The sequence below is a fragment of the Akebia trifoliata genome, chromosome 14 (genome assembly GCF_017979445.1).
Source record: "Akebia trifoliata isolate Shusen 1 chromosome 14, ASM1797944v1, whole genome shotgun sequence".
Classification (NCBI taxonomy): domain Eukaryota; kingdom Viridiplantae; phylum Streptophyta; class Magnoliopsida; order Ranunculales; family Lardizabalaceae; genus Akebia; species Akebia trifoliata.
The window spans coordinates 29,743,174-29,768,763 of record NC_141388.1 but is presented as its reverse complement, the minus strand read 5'-3'; the positions used below and the strand labels follow the sequence as shown (position 1 = coordinate 29,768,763).

General features: G+C 32.0%; 1 protein-coding gene across 1 annotated transcript; it reads left to right on the top strand.

Moving 5' to 3' along the window:
* Positions 1–1,145: 1,145 nt before the first annotated feature.
* On the top strand, positions 1,146–9,099 carry LOC147386697 (uncharacterized). Its single transcript, XM_086422796.1, has 4 exons — positions 1,146–1,916; positions 4,678–4,961; positions 7,273–7,500; positions 8,500–9,099. Exons 1-4 carry the CDS (start codon positions 1,532–1,534, stop codon positions 8,980–8,982), a joined length of 1,380 nt encoding a protein of 459 aa, XP_086278922.1. The 5' UTR covers positions 1,146–1,531; the 3' UTR covers positions 8,983–9,099.
* Positions 9,100–25,590: the final 16,491 nt, after the last annotated feature.

The following is a 25,590-nucleotide window of genomic DNA, read 5'->3' as shown; positions in this document are numbered from 1 at the left end:
TATGTTGGCAAATAATGTTCTCTTGTAACCTCTAAGAACCACTCTTGAAGTGACAATCAAATCACATTCATAATGTTTTGTATGTCGGTGTTGATAGTATGTATTTTTTTGCTATTCGGCCCATGGTTTCAAAATTAGTTTTGACGTCTCGGACAAGACAATCCATTTGACCTTTTTTTTTTATTTAAATTTAATCAAACACCAAATATTTGTTATTCCACTCTATCCAGTTTCTATCACTATTTCTTTGTGGATTTCAAAATTCACGATTATTGAATTTTCATATATCAAAGAGACTGACCATTTTTTAAGAATGCTTCATATAGGACTGCAATTTGAGTGGGTTGGCTTGAACTCAACCTGATTGATAGACGAGCATGACCTGAGTTATTTAAAAGATGAGTTAAGCATGAATTAGAATATCTCAATCTAACCTCAATTCAAGTTGAGGGTTCAAACAACCAACTCAACATGAATCCGATACTTTATACTAATATATACATATTTTTATATTAGTTATAAATTTTTATTTATTTATTAATATTAATATGGCATTCGGACAATTGAATATTGTTAATATGGGCTTTAAAATAACATTTATCTAAATATTCTTCATTGATGGATTTGAAGGTTGTGTACGGTTTTATTTACTAGTGATTTTATTTTTTTCGTTGTATTTAAAAAAAAAAAAAAATTTATTAGCTAATTAAATGAAGTTAGGGTTATTCAAGGAGTCCAACCCGATTAAATTGTCCAAAATTACCTAACTCTCTCCCTCAGGTCCTTAAAGTAATTTTCCCCAAATTTTAGCCAAAGAAGCGTGTGAGGGCCATTTTGGATATTCTGACTTTTGTGCTACTTAACAATTATATCCCATGATTCAAGGAATGGTACGGCATTTGAAAATTATTCTTGCAAACGCTCAAGGGACAGCTAAAGGTATCTTTCAACCGACACAGTGATGCATCAGACTAGGCCCCACATGATTTAATGTGGATGACTTCATACGTGGCGACATCACAATTTACTAAAATCCCTTTCGCTTCAAGTTTCTGTACTCAGCTTGGGCAGCTTAGAAATCTTTTAGCTGTATATGCTCGTGTATTAAGTATTACAGCATTACGGAATCCATAAAATCAACGGTTTTGCGTGACCGTTTGAACGCGTCCTCTCTTTTTCCAACGAAACTTCTAGTAGCCCACACTCAACGCTCTCTCTCTCTCTCTCATTCATTTCTGGTAGAATCTGAAGAGGTTCGATACTCTAATTCTTCAAAAAAGGAAAGAAAAAAACCTTATTCTTCATTGAAATTCAAGGATTTCTCCTCAAATTTCATAGTTTCTGATTAGGTTTTCGTCTATCTCCGAGTTTCAGAGAGGTTCGATTTTTTTTTTTTCATAAAAACCAGTTCTTCGCTGAAATTCATGGATTTCTCCTCGAATTTCATAGTTTTTAAGTAGGTTTTTTTCAAATCTCCGAATTTCAAATTAGTTTCGATGCTTCGATTCTTCAAATTAACAACCAAATAGAGATGATCTCTGAAGCTAAAGGAGTTCCAGTTTTAGCGATCGAGTGCTTAAAAGGGAGTTCTAAAGCAGACGAATGGAATGGAGATATGCTTCAAACAGGAGATGTTGTTGAAGAGTTAAGGATCGGTAATTATTTGTGTGTTCGATCTCCTTTCAAGAATGGAAAGAACGGAGTGCAGAAGATCCTTCATGACTCGTTCAAGAAGAAGGAGACCTCGATCCACGTCCGAGTCAGACGTGGTCAAGACGAGTTTGTTGAGTTACAGGCTTGTATTGTACCTAACGAGTCGGCTGGGAAGAAACACTATATGTTGAGATCGATTTCAGATCCAAACTACACCGTTGGATTCGTTGATCGTACGGAAAGCGAGTGTTCCGCGTTGCAAGGTAACATTTCCAGAATTTAAAGAGATTCTAGGGATACTTAGGGGAATCCGTATAAGATTATCAAATATCAACCGTTCATTTGATAGAGCGCACTGAACGAATATTTGAGGTTCTCTATCAAGCGAACGGTTGAGATGGAGTAATGCTGATCTCTAGAAAGAATTTTAAATATCTAGGATCAAGGATAACGATGAAGGGTCCCAAGTCTCAACACCTGAAAAGATCCTTTAATTTGCTTTTATTATTTATATAAATTTTTAGGTTTTGGTAGGTGTCTGATGCGGCAAGGATACAGCACCATAGATCTTTTTCATCGGGATACATAAGGAAAAAAATGTACGGTTCTGTACCCTTGTCATGTCAGCTGCATAGCCAACCGTGTGCATTCATCATTATTCTTTCTTTTTGTTTTTTGTCTTGATTGATTTCTAATTTTTATATATCTAATATTTATTTAATAATTACAAATTGATCGAGCTCTACTCCAATTAATTAAGCAAAATTTTGATTTGATTATTAGCCTAGTTTTGAAAACATTGGCCTTTGGTGTATTCTTGTGTGGAAACTGTGAACATGGTAGCGTGCGCCGATGTCCAAATTCGTATAAGATGGATGTTTGTGGAATTTTGCCCACCAAATAAAGAGAAGACTTCTTTTTGATTTGAAATTTGAAAGAAGCTTATATTAGACCTAAAATGGTCGAAGCGCGTGACACACGTGGCTTCCACTTGTGCAAATCAACGTGAGTTTAGACACCTAAATGCCCAGATTAAAACGTGGGTCCATGACAAGGATGGATGATGGGATGAAACACACACATTTCACTGTCAAGTTGTTTTCCACTCTTTATGGCTTATCCTATTCTCTATTCTCTATTCTAAATTTCATGATGATAATCATGGTTTCAAAAATGGTTCACAGATCCCTCCAAAAAAAATGTCCAAATCGTCCAGGATATTTAGTCAAGTTTTTTTCTTATCTTTCTACACATACATATTATTGGCAATTTCTCACAAGTTTTCCAAGAGATCATTCCTAATCTTTAGAGAAAAAACTTTGAATTGGCAATCCTACTTCAAAATTTTGAAGGAATCCCTCTCCTTTGGATTACACGTGGCATTTCAAGGGAGGTATTCTAATATTGACTAAAACATAGGTACTTAAAATAAATACAAAATGCCACTTGTCTTGTAATGAGGAGGATTCCTTCAAAATTTTGAAGTCAGGTGCTCACTTCAAAGTCGGACTCAATTGTTAGGGGACTAGTCAAGTTCTTTTCTCATATATATATATTTTTATTTTTTATTATTATTTTTTATGGTAAACCTTGGGTTGAGGTAGTGTTTTCCATTTCATTTGATTTATATATTTATCTGAGAGCTACTATTGCCATGCCAATTTTTACTAATGCCACACCAATTCCTATATAAATCATTAAAGAATTGCGCACAATTGGTGTGGCGTTAGAAAAAGTTGGTGTGATAATAACAACTCTCATATATATTTTATCTCTAGTACATACGAAGTAAGTGCTGCTCGTGATTGTGAACACCTTTTCCCTTAAAAGCCCTCCATGACACTTAGCAATTTTCTTTTTAATTGTTAAAAGGAGATCACAAATAGGTGTTTCTTGACACAATTTGGGAAGACCCAAAACAATCCCCACTTTCTCATTAACTTCACTATTATTAAAGTTATTTTCATAAAAAAAATATATATAATTACAATCCCATGACTTATAATTAGGTGAGTAAATTCTTAGTTTCCTAAAATTTCACAATAATCATTTTTATTATGTTATCTACAAAATCAAAATGACTTTTATAATATATATATATATATATATATATATATATATATATGATAAAATATAATAAAAAATAAATAAAAATTTTATTTTAAAATAATTGTAAAATGTTTAAACTATGCATAAATCCTAATTTTTGTAAGAGTAATGATTTTCTGTCTCTCCCATGTGGCATACTCAAAAGACTCTTGATGTGGCATGTGCTAGAATCATAGATCTTTTTCCCTTGGATGCACAATGGCACATATTTATAGGGATGTGCAGATGTGTATGCCAAGGCAAAAAGATCTAAGGTTCTAGCACATGTCACGTCAAGAGAGTATTTTGAGTGGGGAGTCAGATTATCACGACTCTTTTTGTAATATGTGTGTTTTTGCACATGTCACCTTTTAGTTTTAAGGTAATTTTATTAGAGAATTACTACCAATTCTTAAATTATTATCACCCCCCAATTGAAGATCATAACACACTCTTCAAACATTACAAAGGTTTGGCTCAAATAATATTCTCAACATTACAAAACATCATAACACCATGGTTTTAAATCTCGTCTGATACGTCTCGGTATTGACAACCAACGAGACGAATAGACAAGTCAAACGTTTCAGACGAGATTTAAAACCATGGTTCATTTGTCTCATTGTTGAACAAGACGACTCAAACGTATCAGAAAAATCGTGGACTCAGTCTCGTTCATGGACGAGACGAGACGTCAAAACAAGTTTTAAATCCATGTATAACACTCGTTTTTAATTGGGGTGTAATTAGTAAAAGTTGGGGTGCCCGATAGGCTTTTTTTTTTTCCTGGAAAAATGTTAATTAATTGTAAAAAAAAAAAAAAATTGCAACCAAAGAATGTAGGCTATTTAGATTTGCAGTCTCTATGTTTAAAAATGTTGAGTCTGTAAGTGTGAGGTTTTCTTGGTATGTAATACTCAAAATTGTGGTGAACAGGTTCAAGGGGCTCAAGAGTTGTGTGTGCGTTAAGCAAAGCTAAGCTTCAAGATGGTTATGTATCGTATTCATGGGATAAGAAGATGCAGGAATTGTTAACTGTGCCCAATTCAAGCTGCTTCCTTTCTCTGCTTCTCCTTCCGAGATCATCGGACCCTGTATCTTCTCGATATAGTGATCTCGAGGATACCCTCTCCAGGGCAAATGTCTGGCTTAATGCCTCTCAAGCATCTGGGGTCCCAATTGTTTTCATGAATATACAGACTGAATCTCTTCTTACCAAGGTAATTCTTTTGCTTTCATATATGCGTAGGGAACTGCCAAGGTATAATTCTTTATTGGGCAATAAGGTTTGTTAACATGTGCCGGAAGGGCACACGTTGAGGTGCATTAAATACACATAAGAAATAAACATTTGAGGGTCTTTTTGAAAAAAAAATTGAGGATAATTTTTTGTAGGAAATTAAATTTCTAAGGTTTATTTAATGCACCTTAACGTGTGCCCTTAGGGAAAATGTTAACAAAACCCTTTGCAATAATGTTAATACCTTTCCTTTAGTTGTTTTGTCTTTTAGTGAACAAGATAATTACATGAGAGATTTACCCGGCAGGCCCAACTGTTGCAATTTTATTACAAAAACTCCCTTGGAGTTCTGATGACTGCAAGGGAACCTTACTTTATGAAGTTTGTTACCTACCAAACCTCACTTTATCAAGTTTGTTACTGAGCAAACCCTGTAGTGTCAATCCACATCATAAACTTCAAATTTATGCGGTTATTTTGTTACTAAACATACATTGGAGTAGATTCTTACCCGATCAATTTTTGGCATCCAAAAACATGATCTGATGTCACACGGTTATGAAGGACAAAATTCTAAGAACTTTGAAAAAAAAATCTGAAAAAAAAAGAGTTAATTTTCCCCATTGTATATTAGTTTTAAATATGGGAGTTCATTAGCCATCCATTTCAACACCTACGATCATGCTCAAAAGAGTTTTTTTTTTTTTTTCTTTTGAATCTGAGTTTTTCCATGAAACCAAGAATTCTGTGTTGTTAGATTGCTAATTAGATAATTCATGTGGGCCCAAAGACTATTAGTAAGATTTGAGATCTTACTAAGTTAGTCATGGTAGCATGATTCATAAAGTAAGGTTTGCTCAAGTAACAAACTTGATAAAGTAAGGGAGTTTTTGTAATAAAATTGCAACAGATAGGTCTGCCCTGTAAATCTCTCTAATTACATTTTGGTACTTTTGCAATGACACTTTTAAGAAAAAAAATCTCGCACTAAAAACACAAAATCCAACAATCAAGATAAGACACATATCTCATAAATGTACTTGCTTGTTAGATTTCATGTCTTAATGATCGAGATTGTGTGCTTATATATGAGTCTCTTTTCATGAGACGAAGGATTCAACCCCTGTAAGTTGGGATTTTCCTAAATTTCTTTAAAGGAAATTATTTTGTCTTTTAGGACAAAAAGTAGTAAGTAGTATTATCATTGTCATTGTGCCATGAAATTTTTGTAAATACCAAATATGTCTATTCCACTATAAGGAAATATTGTTGTTTGTTACTTGAAGACATGACATGTTATATAATTCAGATGAGTCTGAATCGCTTTAGACAAGTCAAAGCAGATTGAGAGTATTATTGGTGAGTTCTTCAATTTGTATCGAATCCTCTTTCACTTGGACAAAAACAGGTTCAAATTAGCATTACATATACATAATTTTTTTACTATATAAATGTTTATTATTGATATGAAGTGAGTTTTTGTGATTGCAGCATCTATTAATCTAATTTAAAACTGGAAAAACCAATTATTTTAAAGACTAAACATATATTTATTAACTAATATCAAATCAGTTTAAACCAGTTTGGAAGGGCTTGACTCAGCCAAATGTGATAGGACCTGCTTGGTCAGACAGGGATCGACTGGCATTTATCCACAAAAAAAAAAAGGTTTTAAAAACCACGTTACAAAGGCTATCCATGGCTAAATTAAGTTCATTTCGAACATGTAGGGGTTTACAAATGTTAATAAAGCACGGCCTCCTCCAAAATGCATATCGTGCAATTTTGGGGTAGTTACAACCCTTTGTAACGTGGTTTTTAAAACCATTTTTTTACAAAGGCATGTTAGCACAATATGCATTTTGGAGGAGGCCGTGCCTTAATAACATCGAATGTTGAGCTTCTTTCAACAAATGTTTAATTTAGCTATGGATTTGTTAAGATTTATCAAGCTTTGAAGCATATTTGACCATTTTGGTTGGAACATACAGATGTATATACTTACGCATTTGAATTAATAAGATGTGACTTAGAATTGAATAGAGGAATCCAACCAAACTTTTGGGGTAAGGCTTTAATGATGGTGATGGTGATGGTGATGATGATATGATAGATGGTTCAGAAATCTCAGAATTGCAACCTAAACCATTTGTGTTCTCAAACTCCCTAAATCCCTTTCTTAGGTTTACAAGATTTATAATTTCGATTTCTCACATGCCAGGCCTTGTACTTTGAAGTTCTACATTCCTTCGTAATTCAGCAGCTTAAAAATACAATTATTTTTTTAACAGATCTCAGGAGAGACAGCTTCATCTACTGTGAATACTGGATCATTGTCAGACTTATCAAATCTCGCAAATGCAAGCCTTTATGGCTTTGAAGATTATCATGGGGTTGATATCGGTGTAGTGAGAGCAGTTCGTTTATGGTATGCTCCCATAGGAGGAGAGTTTGCAGTAGAGATCAAGCTGCAGGAAGGCGATTCCAAGCTTGGGTTTGCCATTAGTCGTACCGAAGAGGTCAATTCTAATACTCTCTAGTATTAATTCATTCTTTTATTTTGGCTGAGATAGGAGAATGATTGAAATTGATCCTTGCAAAACATATATATTTGTTTGAGGTTAGAAAAGTCCTTTTATTTTTAGGACTCTATGTCATATTACCACACCATTATACTATGACTATACCTTTAACTTATAATATAATGTACGTCATCGTCTCTATAAAAGCACATAATAAGTGAAATTGTAATTTTTGAATGTTATATATCCACACCATTTATTTAAGGTGGGGTAATTTTGAAGAACCACTCAAGGTTTTGGTGAAAGTTAGAAATGCGCTCTTGTATTTTCAAACTGATGGCATATACTTAATTTAATTGGTCTTTTATGAGATTAATATAAAAGGATTGAATAGTCCTTGTCTTCAGCTTTGCCAACCCATGATTTTTGCCCCCCAAAAAGAGGAGCCTTTTTAGAGTGCTGTACAATTATAGTATATTGGAGTGATAATAAACATCACTTATTTTTAATGCAAGCCTCTTCGTTTTGTTGCTAAGGAATACGGATTATCCATGTATTACAAGAGTAAAGATCCTCAAAACCTTGGGCTCTTGGCATTGCATGTTTTGTTACATATCAAGAGAATTTTAAAAGATAAAAATATTGTTTTATTTTATGTTACTATAGATTGTTTTGAATGCATTAATGAATCTATCGAAAGGTACTTTTGTTGTTTAAAATAATCTTTTAGTACGGATTTCAGCCAATGATACTCATCTTTAATATATTAATACATAAAACAGAGTTTAGAAAATTAATTAATTGAAACATGATCCACGATTCTGTTCAAGATAAGGTAAGGAAACATCTTTTAAACAACGTAGGCATTCTCAAAGGATTAACCTCACGAAGTTTTCTTGTTCTTTCTATTTTTTTCTTCTTTGCTGTTCAAAGAAAACAAACAATGTCATTTTGTTTGTTTGTTTTTTCTGCTTATTTTTCTTCTTTGATGGATAGGGTTTCATATACATTTCCTCTGTAATCAATGATGACGAAAACAATGACGGAGTAGCCGCAATAAGATCAGGACTTAGAGATTTATACAAAGAGGCAGTGAAAGCATCACAACTACTTGTTGTCTCAAGAGTATCCAATGAAAAAGTCCTTCCTTGGATGGTTTCTTCAACAGGGGCTGTTCGATGTTTCGACACTGTTTCACTAAGTCAAAAACTCTCCTTACATCGTCATGCCTTGAAGCCTATTCTCATTCATGTATTCATGTGGGATCGGAAATTTATTTCTCAAAATCGTAGCGCTGTCAAGTTAAGGTCTACATCATCACCTCCTGTCATGTCTCTTCCCTCTGAAGTTCAATTTCCACAAATTCCAATTGAGAATAGAGTACATGGAGATGTGTCTGGAACCCCACTTGAAAGGGACACAGCTGGAGAATTATCATTTAGGTTCCATGATTTTTCACTTTCAAACAACTGGGTATGAATGTTCTCTCCTTCACTCTTTGTTTGTTTTTATTTATGTAAATGTGAGTAGTTCCTTGTATTTGATCATCCATCTTGAATGAGCAAAATAAAGGTTACTGTTTTTTATTGTGTAGTATCTAACCTCTTTATATAGTTCTTTTTCTTTCAAGGTTCAATTGTTGTGTAGAACCTTGTGCAGGATTAGAATTTGTTCTTGATTTGATTTAGAGAACTTATATAAAGAGAACTTTAGAGATGCCCCCCATGTTTTTAGACCGATGAAGAGCTCTTTGACTTTGGTCTTTCGTGAGAGATTAATGTAAAATGATTGAAATGCCTTCACCTTCAACTTTTGGCAAAAATCCTTGATTTCCCCCGACCCAGAAGTTCATAATCTTCAACTTTTAAGGTAAATTGTTTTTTACCCTCGTCTTCAACCTGAATATTCTATATCCTCAAGAAGTTGAAGATGATAGGTTTCTGGGAAGACAAATTAAAAGGGTTTTCTCCAATAGGTTGAAGACAAGCTTTAAAAGGTTCATTAGGTTTGAAAAAAAAAAAAAATTCTTGAAGAGATGAAGACAATGGTTTTATGAAGAGTCGTGCTGGGGTGACCTCAAGATTGCACCTCATATCACACGTTCTTGACGTGGTAGTGTGTAGGAACCATAGATACTTTTTTACTTGTATCTTGATGAAAAGCATTTATGGTTCCTACACACTTCCACATTAGGAAAGTGTGATACGAGGTACAATCTTGAGGTCACTTCAGCAGCATTCTTTTGGGAAAGGAAAATTGAGGGTTTTGGTAATGAGGTTGAAGATGAGTGTATTTAGGTCATTTTATATTAGTATCTCCCATGCAAGACTGAAGTCAAAGAATAAGTCATCATTGAAAATACAGGGAGGTGTCTCCTTTTTACCCAAGTTGGAAGGGTACCTCAGAATTATCCTTTTAAGGTTTTGGGAGTCCTATTTCTAAAAACTTTACACAAAATGAAGCTCTGTTTAAAGAGTGGTGTACAGTTATAGTATATTGGAGTGGTGATATAAATAATATTTTATTATAACTCTTTGATTAATGAAATTATGGTGTTTTCCATTTTTTTTTAATAATCACACCCCATTCCTTTTCTTGAGGCTTTTTTATTTGGGGTTTATTATTAGTAGTAACTTAATCCAAATATAAATATATATATATACATACGTACAATCCACATTGTTTTCAGTCTCCTCCTCCATCGTCTTTATTGAAATTTCAACATAAAGGATTCATTGATTTCATCATTAGTCTTCAATGTACATGACCATATCAATCATTCAGTCAATGGCACTATTATTTTATTTATTTTTAATTAATATTGCAAGTGGTATAATTTGCGACGTACCATCATTATCATCAATAGTCTTAATCTAAAAGAAATTGGGAGTGGAGTGGGTGAATGAATCAGATTCCAATTTTCAATTATGTCAAAATTCATGTCTAATCATATCCATATTTCTACAATAAACCCATGATGGTAAATTTTGACCTTCAATTTGCACATTTCTTCTATTCTTATTATTATTATTATTATTATTATTATTATTATTATCATGGGTTGAGATCTGTGAACTAAAGAAAATTGACTCATAAAACACGCAATCCTGATTATTAAAACTTGAAATCCAACGATTGAAAGAAAGATGTATCTCAAGGATATACCACATATCCTTGGGATAAATCCTAATAGTTGGATTTCATGTTTTAACGCTTAGGATTGCACTAGTCGGACGTAAGTTCAGATACCCCCGTCATCAAAAAATAAAACAAAAAAACCGCTCAGGATAGATCATCATTAGTAGAAATTCTTATTAAAATTAGATTCTTAAATAATAATTGTAGACTTGTTGTTTGATTTATTAGCCTTATTTATTTGTTTTGGGTTCCATCATTTATAAGTCACGGGAATGAAATCCCTATTAATACATTGGAATCGGATAGAAAAGTTCATCATTGTTTTGTGTGTTGAGGTGGCCAATCGTATTTTGTTAGCTTTCGACCAAACTTTAAATAACAAATATCTAGTCTTGAGTCTTGTTTGGGCTTGAAGTATTTGGGCCTATCCATGAATCAGATATATGTATACCTTCAAAATAATATTGTGAGTAGCAATGCAAGCCCAAGCCCATCACATCATGATGTAGCTACCTAACAGTTTTCACATTATTTTTCCAAAAATAATAATAATAATTCAATTAGAATCAAATCTTGATTGTCTATGATGTTGATCAAGATCAAGATTTGTGATTGTTGTTGATCATCTAAAAGGTTTTACACTTTCGATCCCAATCACAAATCTCGATCATTTGTGATTTTTAACCAAAGATCAATATCTGTGCCATAAATGTTGATCATCTACCATTTTTCACTTTTATTTTTTCCAAAAAAAAAAAAAAAAAATTAACTTTCAAGCATGACAACAAATCTTGATTGCCTATGATGTTGATCAACGATCAAGATTTGTGACCATAGTCTATTTTCACATTTTTCAGATTAACTTTTTAAATTTTTTTTATTTTAGTTTTTATGGGTAAGATGGACCTGAACCCACAACCTCAAAGTTGTTTTGCAATGTGTCAAACCAACTGAGCTATGAGTATAAACCCTTGACATTAACTTGATATCATGATCATATATTTTGATCGTCTGTAATGTTGATCAAATAAACATACCCTTCTGAGTTTTGGTGAACATATTGTGTTTTCAAACTGATGACAATCCCCTCTTGATAGTCTTCTCAAGAGACGAATAGAAAGTAACATAAATACCCTTATCATCAACCTCTAGACAAAATCCTTGATTTTCCAAAAACCCTTCATCTTCAATTTCTTGGTCGAAATTTTATCTGGTCTGAATTGGGTGACTCATGAAATTTGTCTTACGGAAAAAAAAAAATAATAATAATAATAAATAATAAATTTCTCATGATGCTTCATCGGTTGAATTTTAGCAGGATATATATTATTGAGATACATAAAATTCCCGACAACTAGAGGTTGTGTTTTAACAGTTGGGATCATGCATTTTCCCATGTCTTTAAACTCAAATACCATCTCTTTAAACCTTCAAAGCTGAAGAACAAGATAGGATGTTTGGCCGAAAAATCAAGGTTGCTTTGTTTTTTTTGTTGACTGAGCAAACACGAATGTTATTTACATATATGAAATATAATATACAGAGATCCATAAGCATACCACCCTATAATTACAACTTTTAGAAAATTGAATATGAGGAGACCCTCAACCCATCACAAGATGAGCTTGGGGAAAAATGACAAGGGCATTTAGGCCATTTTCTAGTCATACAAGACTAAGGTCAAGGGGTATGTCATCAATTTGAAAACACAAGAGTTTAACTTGAATATTCACAAAAATTAAGAGGTTTATGTCTAAATCACCCTTAATATTAAAGATTAATACAAAGATAGATAAATAGATAATAGTAGTATCTCTCATATACATCCAAGACATAAAATTTGAGGGTAGAAGGGCATTTTAGTCATTTCATATTAAGAGGGAAATGATTCCAAGGGTTTTGGTCCCAGTTTTATTCCTTCAAGCACTGAAAACAGAGTGAGAGAGACACACACACAATGCCATCTCTTTTTTGTTTCATTTATGGCCAAAGCTGAGCTGAAAAGAAAGAGACCTTACCTTCTTCTACACAACACTATAAGCAATTGTTTTCCTCAAAGAAAATTTTGAATTACCATTTAAGTGCAAGAGCTTGTCTTGAGTTTAAAAATTACCATTCACAGTGTATTTAAAATAGATGCTTCAATGCATGGGTGCAAAAATTATATCTATAGCCCTAAAAAAATAGTAAATTACCAAAACGACATGAAAATTATAATTACCAAAGCAGTGCATTATTCAATTTAATTACCAAAACAGTAACATATTGTTTTGGTAAAGAAGTTATTTTTACCAAAAAGGTAAAATGTGAAATGAACAGTAATTTTTGCAAATTTTGTACAAAAAATACCCTTTTAGCTTTGTTCATTTCAAATTTTACCGTTTTGATAAAATAACTTATTTACCAAAATGGTAAATTACCATTTTGGTAATTAAATTGAATGGTGCACCACTTCGGGGTAAATTTTCAATTTTTGGTGCACGTTTTAATGTTTGAAATTATGTTATAGTTTGTTTAGAAGGCGGAATTATGGGTAATTGAGTTATTGAGAGTTGATAATTTCTAAAATGAACTCTTAACATTTGATTGTATGTAACAGTTGAGGTTGCAGTTGGAGTCATCAAAAGGTATCTGTCATGGAATTTGATATTACTATCATAAGATAGTGTTGAGTTTAGTCTCACATCGGACACTCATTGCCAATCCCAAACTTATCATGGTATCAAAATAAGCCTTTCTCTCCTACATGTCAATTAATTCATATCTCCACGTGCTTTGGCCCAGTCCGGCCCACACATACATGACGCGTTGAATTTAGTTCCATATCCGACACTTATTGCCTTGTCTCTCTCCTTAAAAGCTCACGGGCCTCTCCACTTATTGCCAATTAGTTTTGAGTTAAACCCCCCAATTAGATAGCATGAACAAATGAATGATCGGTCTGGAGGATCTTTGAGGGAATTAATGTTTTTTATAGTTGAGAGGTACGGATTTGGGGGATTCGAAGGAGCAAAATTGTAAATCAACCCTTTTAAGTGAGATTAGATTTACAATTTTGTCTCATCTCATAGGTCATGTTTATTGGTAAAATTTTGATTTTAATTCATGATCAAACATAGTCAAATACAACAATTAGAAATCACTAAGCAATCTGATTTTTGGTAAAACTCTGCTCAAAACAAATTAACATGACATTTCATAATATTTGATTTTATATTGATGACATACCCCTTGATCTTCATCTTCTATAAGAGACTAATACAAAATTGACCTAAATGCCCTCACTTCTAGTATATAAAAAAAAAAAAACTTGATTTTTCTCCTAAAAATTAGTCTGTCTTTTAACCTTTACTCAAAAAATCTTTGGTTTTTGAACAAAATTCTTATTTTGTTCATTATGTTTGAAAGTTTATAGAGATGGAATCTTGAGACTGAAGACCCCCTGACTCCATTTCTTCCACCCTAGAGGTTGAAATGATGAAGTTTGGAAAGCAAAATCAAGGGATTTTGTCTAGAACCCTAAAAGGGGGAAGGGTAGTAATGTTGGGGGATGTTTTGGTTATTTCACAGCAAGTAGGAATCTTCCCATTTGGTCCCGGTTTTATTCCTAACCAGTACCGAAAACAAAGATAGTGACTATGCCATCTCTCTCACTTTTTATTTTTTTTATTTCCTTTATAGCCAAAGCTGAGCTGAAAAGAAAATGACCTTACCTTATTCAATACAAGACTACAAGTCTACAATAAAATATTGTTTCAAAGGAAATTAAGCAAGAGAGCTTCTATTGCCATGCCAAATTTTACTAATGGCACTCCAATGTGTGCTCAATCTTTGGTGATTTACATATGAATTGGGAGCGGCATTAACAAAAAGTTGGTGTGGCAATAGAATATCTCTTAATAAAATATGAAGGACTTAAATAACTGGGGAAATACTAGTCTCAAACCACTTATGGGTAGCAAATTATGGATATCCATGCTAATGCACGCCAACTAGGGCTGCAAAACCCAAGCTGAACCTAAGTGGTAGAACCCTCAACACAAGCTCAACTCAACCCAACAATCGGGACCAGGCCCATTAACCCAAGCTCAACCCAAGTTTGAGCTTTGGTTAGCTCAATTTAGGTAATTTTGGACGGATTGGGCTCATTGAGCAATTCTAATTTCGTTTTGATCATTACATAAATTTTATTTTATATCTTAAAAATAAATACAATATACAAAAATAAAATCACTAGTAAATAAATTTGCCCACAACCTCCAAATCCTTTAATTTTTATATTATATTTTTTTCTTAATTTTACAAATATATTTATAAAGAGAAAACTAATATTTAAAAAAAATAAAAATAAAGATATTTATATGTAAATATTTAACATCGGGTTTGGGTTGAATCGGATTGCTCGGAGCTTCAACCCAAGCTCAACCCAACTTCAATTCAGGTTGAGATTTCCTAGCCTTGGCTCAACTCATTTTCCATATAACCCAACCTAAGCTCGCCCATCAATTGGGTTGAGTTTAGGTTAGCCCGCCCAAGTTGTAGCCTTAACTCCAATCGAGCTACCCAAATTTGTTATCCATAAATATTTTTATATTTTTAGTCCAAATTAATTTTCTATTGGCACCCTAATTGTTACTAATCTCACCATTCACTAATTTTCTTTATTTTTAAATGGGGTGTAAATAAGTAAATATTGGGAGTGCCAAAAGCCAATCCCATCGTCGTCCACAATAGTCTGGTTTGAACGAGAAAGATTCATTGTGAGTCGACACCATTACAAGAGGTTCATGGAGGTCCGATTGGTGTTGCTAAAGCTTTGATTCTAGGGTTTTAAACAAAGCAATGAGCTCCAACTGCCAAAAACCTACCAACAATTGGAAACCTACTCCTACCATTTGATTTCGGTTCCCTCCAAAAAATGGGGAAGGTGAAAGGAGCGACGGATTTACGATCGTGAGATTTGGAAGACCCAAAACCTGACATGTTATGTGTCGTGCTTTGGACTTGTTCTTAAGAATAAATAATAATGGGGAAACATGAACATATATGATTTCAGGGAGCATAACTTCAACTCTGACCTTTGTTGGTGGGTATTACAACTCTACTAAACTTGATAAGGGGTTGGGGAGTTGTAACCCCTACAAGTTCATGAGCCAAATACAGTGGTGGAGTGTGTGAGATGGAGTTTTGAAAGTTGACAATAACTTCGAAAATGAAATTGTTGAATTTTTTTGTAAAATAAATTAATAAAAATGAATTAGAAAATCAATTTTTTTTATTGGATGGAAGTATCTTAATAAGTTATAACTTATTTACTTTTCCAACGTGTTCTTGTTTGGGACATCATTTTAAAGAAGTTCTAACTTCTTTTAACTCTTCCAACGTATTCTTGTTCGGGACGTTATTTTCAAACCAATGCATTGGTTCAATTTTTGCCTATTGGCACCCTAATTTTTAACACCTCTTTGAAGCAATGGGAACTTCTCATTGTTTATTTATTGGAGTTAGTCCAAGGAGATATATTTAATTTGAAGAGAATATTGTGAGATTCTTAAGTTTAAAATCATCCAATCGATTACGCTTAAATTATTCTATTTTTTATTATTTGTGAGATATACTAAAAAGAGACTACCAAATATTTTTGAATTCGCCATAAAGAGAGATTAAAGTGCTACCCTCTCTGTTATAGATCATTGTATCATACGAGATAGACGTCTATGAATTGTTGACACTGGAGCAAAGGCGAAATATATCTTAAGGACATCGTGTTTAACGTGAAGCATTGATTTTAATTTACTTTTACAAATTGATAAGTTCTTTTAAAGTTTATATTTTTTAATTTTCTCTCTTAATATTTAATTTGGATTCAACTTAACTTCTTATTTAATTCTGTATTTGATTTAATTTCTTAATAAAATTGATTTGCACCCAACAATCTTAAGACAAACTTCTTTAAGTGTAAATTAGTTTTTATTTATTTATAAAATGAATCATCAAAAGAAATTAGAAAATTTTGACGGTAGTGACTTTAAAAGACAACAACAGAAAATGTTGTTTTATCTTACTACCTTGAATTTGGTTCATCTTCTTAAAATAGATCCTCCTATTCCTAATGAGATTGTAGGAGATGAAATTACAATTGCTGCATTAGAAGCCTAGAATCATCTAGACTTCTTATGTAGAAATTATATTATGAATGGGCTAGATAATATATTGTACAAAGTGTACTCATAGATTCAAACTACGAAACTACTTTGAAAATTCCTAGACAAAAAATACAAAACGGAAGATACAGGAATAAATAAATTTGTTGTTGGTAGATTCTTAGATTTTAAAATAGTCGGAAATCAAATCCAAGATCTCCAAATTTTAATTCATGAAATTCATGCTGAAGGTATGTCAATCAGTGAGTTTTCCCAAGTTACATCTATAATTGAAAAACTTTCACCAACTTGGAAAGATTTCAAAAATTACCTTAAGTATAAATGTAAATAGATGTTTATAGAAGATTGATTGTGAGGTTAAGAATCGAAGAAAATAACAGAAATAATGAGAAGAAATCTATGGTTTCATCCATAGAATCCAAAGCAAATGTTGTGGAAGAATATTCATCCAAACTCAAACTCAATTCCCATAAAAATAAAAAATGGAAAAACAATAGTCTTAAAAATAAAAATTTCAAGAAAATATTAGGTAAATTCTTTGTGTAAGAAACCCAAACATCGAGTAAACGATTGTCGAAAGTGCAATGAACATGATTCTTTTAAAACTAACAAACCTATTCAAGTGAGTGTGACCAAAAAGGAAAATCTTGTAGTAGTTATTTTAGAAGCAAACTTTGTGAATGAAAACAAAGATTGGTGGGTGGACACTAAGGCCACTAGATACATCTGCTCTAATAGAATTTTATTCTCTACATATTATAAGGTAGAGAGTGGAGATCAATTGTACATGGGAAACTCTTTTGCTTCGTCAGTTGTAGGATATGGAAAGATTGTGTTGGAGTTTACTTTAGAAAAAATTCTCACATTGAAAATATTCTACTTGTATTAGAGATTCGAAATAATCTAGCATTTGGATCATTACTGAGTAAGAAAGACTTTAACTTAGTGTTTGAGTCAGACAAATTTATCTTGACCAAAAATAAAATATTTGTTAGAAAGAGATATTTGAGTGATGAATTATTCAAACTAAATGTATCCATTAAAATAAATAATAAAATTATTTCTTTTGTTTATATTCATGAGTTATTTAATGTTTGGCATGTTAGACTGGGACATGTAAATTTAGATCTTTGCAAAAAATAATTAATTTAGGATTTTTATCTAAGTTTTGAATAGATAGAAACATAAATGTGAAATTTGCATAAAATCAAAATTTTAATGAAAACTTTTTTATTCTATTGAAAGAACTAGCGATCCTCTTGAATTAATTCATAATGATTTGTGTGATTTTAAATTTATTCAAACTAAAGACGGTAAAAAATATATTATTACGTTTATTGATGATAGCACTAAATTTTGTTGTATTTATTTACTAAGTGATAAATATGAAGCACTAGATGAATTTCGAATTTATAAAAATGAAGTAGAAAATCAACTTTCAAGGAAAATTCAATATCTTCAATCAGATCATGGTTTCAAAATCCGTCCAAAACTGAGACGTATCGTCCAAGTTAACTTGGTATCAAGGTTGAATGATACAAACACACAAGTCATTTTTTTTTTATCGAGATTTAATACTTCATATTCAATTTTTTGATTTTTTGAATGAGACGTCTCAAACGTATCGAAAAACTAGTCTGAGATGACTCGGTATTGAGCCTGGATGAGATGAGATGTAAAATCGAGTTTTAAAATCATAGATCAGATAGGGGTGGAGAATATGATTCTAATTCTGTAAATGAATTTTGTGAAAATCATGGCATGATTAATCAAACTTCTGCACTTTATACTTTCTAACAAAATGGCATAGCGAAGAAAAAAGAATAAAACTTTAAAAAACATGATAAATGTAATGTTAAATAGTTCAAGACTTCCTCATAATTTTTAGGATAAGTAATTTTCTCAACAAATTATTTTTTGAATAAAATTACTTTAAAAAAATTAGATAAAATACTTTATGAGTTTGGAAAAGAAAATTTTCATCTTTTAAATACTTGAAAGTGTGGGGGTGTTTAGCAAAAGTTAAAGTCTCATTACTTAAAAGAATAAAACTTGGACTTAAAACTATTGATTGTACGTTTTTAGGTTATGTTAACAAAAGTAGTGCTTATAGATTTCTTATTTTCAAATCTAATGTATTAGGTGTTGAGAAAAATACTATTTTTGAATCTAGAAATACTGAAGTTTTTAAAGATATTTTTCTTGTAAAGAAAGATAATTTTAGACTTGCTCATAAAATAAAATTAGAAGAATGTTCAAGTAGTAATCAAAATAACTTAAAACCTAGAAAAAGTAAACGGATTAGAATAGAAACTTCATTTGGACATGATTTTTTAACTTATTTAACTGAGAATGAATGCCAATCATTTAAAAAATAATTTTTTAGAAAGTCCTTATTGGAAAGAAGCTATTAATAGTAAAATTGAATCTATAATACAAAATACTTTTTGGGAGTTAGTGGACTTATTGTTTGACAGTAAAACAATAGAATGTAAATGAATCTTTAAAAAAAAATTAAAATTAGATGGGTTTATTGATAAATAAAATATTAGACTAGTAGCTTTAGGGTATAGACAAAAGGAAAGAATAAATTTCTTTGACACCTATTCACCAATAACTAGAATAAGATCAATTAGAATGTTAATAGTAATATTGACATTGTATAATTTAGAAATTCATCAAATAGATGTTAAAATTGCTTTCTTAAACAATGAATTAAATGAAGAAATATACATTGATCAACTTGAAAGATTTGTAACTAAAGGTCAAGAACATAAAATTTGTAGAATAGTTAAATCTTTGTATGGTCTTAAACAAACTCGTAAACAATGGCATGAAAAATTTGACAATGTAATGTTAACTAATGATTTTAAAATAAATAAGTGTGATAACTGTATATATGTAAAAAGGATAAATAATTCACATGCAATTATTTGTTTATATGTAGATGACATATTAATAATAGGTATTAATCTTGATATTATTAAATATACTAAAAGAATTTATCAAAGAATTTTGATATGAAATATTTAGGTATTACAGATATTATTTTAAGTATTAAAATATTTAAAAATATTGATGGTCTTATTTTATCACAATCTCATTATATTGAAAATGCACTTAGGAAATTTAATCAATTTGATTGTAAACATGTTAGAAATCCTTTTAATATAAATTGTAATCTTAAAAAAAATATTGAATCATAATTAATATATTCCCGTGTGATTGCTAGCTTAATATATATTATGAATTACAATCGTCCTAATATAATTTATTTTGTTAATAAATTAAGTAGATACATTAATACCATATGACATGATCATTGGGAAGCATCAATAAGAGTATTAAGATATTTAAAATATACTCTTGATTATGATTTGCATTATTTGAGGTATCCTGTTGTAATTGAAGGCTATAGTAAAGCTAATTAGAATCAGACTCAGAAGAGTTTAAATCCACTAGTGGTATGCTTTACTCTTGGAGTGCACTTGTTTCTTGGAAATCTTCTAAATAGACTTGTATTGCTCGATCCACTATGAAATCAGAGTTTATTGCACTAGATAAGACTAATAAAGAAGTCGAATGATTGAGGCATTTTTTGGAGGATATCCTTCTTTGGCCAAATACAATGCTTGCAATCTGTATACATTGTGATTGTCAAGCAGTAATTGCTAGAACACAAAATAATGTATATATTGGAAAGTCTTGACATATACGTCGAAGACATAGTATTGTAAAGCAACTACTCTCCAATGGAATTATTTCTATTGATTTTATGAGATCTCAAGATAATTTAGTAGATCCTTTTACTAAAGGATTATCTAAAGAGCAAGTTTATAATACATCGAGGGGAATAGGTTTAAAACCTATAAATAAATTACTTTAATGGAAATCTAACCTAGTTGACTGGAGATCTTAAAATTTAGGTTCAATAAGACAACTAAGATATGAGTAATTCTAAGATAACATTAAATAGAGAAAAATCTCTATATCCAAATTCTATGATATAAAAGTGCTAACTCCAATTATGTAAGGTTAATACTAGTTATTTTAATAATGTTTATATCTTATTAATTTAAGTGGAGTATAGCAGGATACTCCTAATAGGTATCACCTATATAAGTGAAGAAGTGTGGTCGCTTCTATGAGAATTATTTCTTAAAGGCTAAATTCTCTAAAACAGTTATGAATTCAGAAGTTGTTCAAGATCGTAATGAACACAACTGTAAGAACTTATCGTATGGAAAAGACTTTGCGTGAAACTTATTATCTTGATTTACAAGAGCGGTTAGTCAGTTCAAGACACCATGTTCACTAAATAGCCAAGTAAATCCGATTGGTCTTCACTAGGAAAGATTCAAGTTCAAAAGATACATAGTCCGATACAAATGATTTTCATCGTGTACTCTTTATATAAATATACTTTTTAATTTTATTGATCATTATTTTATTTTTGCATTCATGTAAGGGATTGTTGAATTTTTTATAAAATAACTTAATAAAAATGAATTAGAAAATCAAAGTTTATTTTTATTTTTATTAGATGGAAATAACTTAATAAGTTACATTCTAACCATGGGATCATTCCCTAAGAAGTTATAACTTCTTTTAACACTTCCAACGTCTTCTTGTTTGGGATGTTATTTTCAAATCAATGCGTTGGTTCAAATTTTGTTTATTAGCACCCCAATTTTTAACACCTTTTATTCACACTTTTTTGAAATAATGGGAACTTCTCATTGTTTATTTATTGGAGTGAATCCAAGGAAATAAATTAATTTTCTTTTTTCTGATTTATTCTGAAGAGAATATTATGAGATTTTTTAGTCTAAAATCATCCAATCGATTATGCTTAAATTATTTTCTTTTTTATTATTTGTGAGATATATTAAAAAAAGGGTACTAAATATTTTAGGGTTTGCCATATACAGAAATTGGAGTGATATCCTCTCTGTTATAGATCATTGTATCCTGGGAGACAGACGTCTACAAACTATGGGCACCGAAGTAGGGGCGAAATCTATCTTAAGGACATCTCGTTCAACGTGAAGCCTTGATCTTAATTTGCTTCTACAAACTGATGAGTTCTTTTAAAGTTTATATTTTTAATTTTCTCTCATAATATTTGATTTGGATTCAACTTAACTTCTCATTTAATTCTATACTTAATTTAGTTTCTTAATAAAACTGATTTGCACCGAACAAAAATCCCTGAGTATTGTGTTCAATAAGAGTTAGAATTCGCATAGGGCACCCACATAGAATGTTGATATTAGCCATCATATATCAGAAAAGGTGATGTGGGTGGCCAAGACACATTTGACTTCAATGACATAGTGTCATGGCCCTATAGGAACAACAATGGAGGGACCATGCGGTGCACGGTAGTCGCATCACTACTAACACAAGCCTTTGTGTGCCATATGTGGAACGATGCCTTGGTACCCCTACAACACACAGGAATGAGGACAATCTATGGGTTCCCCACACCCACAAGGTCACAACACTATCCTTAGGTTGTGGCTCAAACGTCTTGAGGAAACATAAGGATTTGTAAGGTGCATATCATATCAGGGCACAATGTTGCAATATTGTGACAGCAGGCGCATTGAGGAACACCCATCCCACATGGTCTAGGATTGAAAATTTTACCAATAGGGACTTTCTGATGATGCTACACATTTGACCTGCACATGATGTTACATAACAAGGACATAACGAGTGCATGCAGTGAACCCCAAGGCCTTACGAGTGTTGCAGTGTTAGCTTCCCACACTGACATTATCTCAAAGTGTACCCAATTGCATATGAGAACTCAAGACAATCCCCTCCAAGATTACCCCAAGCAAGTCTTGGGTTGAACCAAGACATGCTTATGAGATGGCCTATGTTGCTATAGGGCCTTCACTTAGCATGTGACAAGCATATAGCCAAACCAAAATGACAAAAAACTTGTCACGAGCATACTAGTTGCCTTGTAACGAGTCCTTGCACTCTATGTTATCTTTGTAAGTGTCATCACATTGATAAAATTGCTCACGGATGTACACTATGTAACCATTTCCTTCTCGTGTTGCTTTGCACACATGTATTTCTTTGGTTTCTCTAGGCTTGCTTACTAGTCAAAGCCTTCAAGTGTCGCATAGTAAACTATCTCAATGAGTACGACCATGACACATAGGTGGTTGGATAGTCAAGACAAAGTTGAAAGGATGGAGTTGTAACTTCTACCCTTTCAGGTGTTACGTTTTCACCCAATTTGGGAGTTGTGGATCCTAGAGTCTCAATTCCTTGGACTTCATAATACCAAGGGAAAATTGGAGTTAAAATCATGGGAGTTTCAAGCCTGGCCGAGAGCCCACTGTGAAACATAAGCAAGGTCCACAAAAAGGTTGGGTAAATATTCCTGGTCTATGGGAGTATAAGAAATGTGACATTCGACATTTTACGTATCTGAGGTCATGGAAATATTGTACGGAGATGTATTCTTTTCAAATCAATGTAAAATTGGAATTAAGTCATGGGAGTTCCAAGCCTTGGGAGGGAGCCCACATTGAAAAATGAGAGAGGTCCACAAAAGGGTGGGGGGCAAACATTAATTCATAGTCCATGGGAGCATAAGAATGTGACATTGACATTTTGTGTATTGAGGCTATGGAAACATTGTAATAAGATGTATACTTTTCAAATCAATGTCTCCTTGGAGTATATAATCCAAAGCCTAAATTGGAGTTTAGCATGAGAGTTTGGAGCACCATGAGCCCATAGTGAAACATGAGGGAGGTCCACAAAAGGGTTGGGCAAAATTCATATTCCGTGGGAGTTTAAGATTGTGATATTTGACATTCTTTTTTGTGTCCACATTGTATGCACCTTGGGTGGAGGATTCAAATTTTAGGCATTAATTCAGTAAATTATGACTTATGTAGCATGTGTTGAGTTGTGGAAGGAGGGTTTCGCTCCTTCATACTAAGTGCATATGATCCGGTCTCTTTTTCTTTTATTTTTTATTATAGAATATTATTAAAGTGACCTCAAGATTGTACCTCATATTGCACTTTCCTAACGTGGAAGTATACAAGAACCATAGATGTTTTTCATCGAGATACGAGTGAAAAAGCATTTATGATTCCTGCACACTGTGAAAAGCATCTATGGTTCCTACACACTTCAATGCCAGGAAAGTGTGCTTTGAGATACGACCTTGAGGTCACTCCAACACGATTCTTTTTTATTTATTTATTTATTTATTTATCAATGTCATGGAAATATTGTACTTAGATGTATTCTTTTTCAAATCAGTGTTTCCTTGCTGTGCCATGGATATTTGGTCAAAACTATAATCCACCCTCAAACCAAAACTCAACTTGATTGATGATTTCTAATTAGCGATCTTGGAATTTATCCACAAGTGATAAGATCGACGGACAAAAAAAAAAAAAAAAAAAACAGATCTAATCCAATTGTTAGAAAATTATTAATCCCACTTATTGATTAGATGTTTAACCAAACCTAATAAAATATGATAAATATAAGGATTATTTATTACCACAATAATATGATAATAAGGAAAAGCTGTCAGTTCACAATTAATAGGGGAAATTGGTCCATTTGCCACTGAATTTTTGGGAGCTAAATGTCCTTGTAAGAACAAAAAGTCATTTTCTCACATCTTTTAACTTACAATAGTTTTTCAATGGTGATTGTAATCTATCATGACGATTTGTAATGGTGAATGACAAATGAAGAACAATATACTCATAATTTTGAAAATTTAGTCATAAAGTGTCCGTTTCGCTCTTACATTATAGGCATTTCAATTATTTCAGAAAGATATATTCATTGTTGAGGTTAAAAAATTTGAACCTCATGCTCAACATATGCAATGTTGAGATCTATGTTTGAAGCATCGTTCTCAAACTTCAAACCCAAATCTCAATGATTCAACGTTTCTGAGCTTGACATTGGATAGATATTTCCCAAATACCTACAAGAAATATATATTATAATGGTGAAATGGATACAATATAACTACATATTCAAAATTATAAGTATGATACTCTTCCCCATTCATCATTCGTTGTCACAAATCCTCGAAATGGATCAAAAGTTATATCTAAATCTTTGAAATTATGAGTATAATGTTTTTTGTTCGTCATCTCTGTTCCAAATCATTGGGTCAAACATTATAACTAAATCTTCAAAATTATAATTAAGATGTCGTTCTCTATTCATCATTCACTATCACAAATTGTTGAAATAGATTTAAAGTTACATGTAAATATTTAAAATTATGAATATATGATTCTCTGATCATCGAATGATTTTCAATTGTCACATGTGAACTTGTTTCTTTGTGGGAGAGGATTATGATCTAAATTTAAGAGTGAAGGGTATTCTCAACCAATTTGACAATTTGGTTCAAAGATTCTCAGAGTGTTTTTTTTTTTTTTTTGGATAAGCTGGACTTGGACTCATGCTAAGAATTTGAACCCAAATCAACATGAACGAGTTTTGAGTTGACTCAACAAGTTTTAAAACTATGCTATAAAATGATTTTCTAACTTAACTTCAAAACTTGGGGAGATTCACTAAGCATTGATTAATGGTGTTACAATGGTGTAGTTCTGAATTATTTTCTTTAAAATATATATATATATATATATATATATATATATATATATGGGAAATGTTCAGCACCCTAAGTTTTACCACACACTTTAACAAACGTTTTTTGTCCTACATGGGTTAGAAGTATTGGAATGAGTTGATTTTTGGTGAGGAT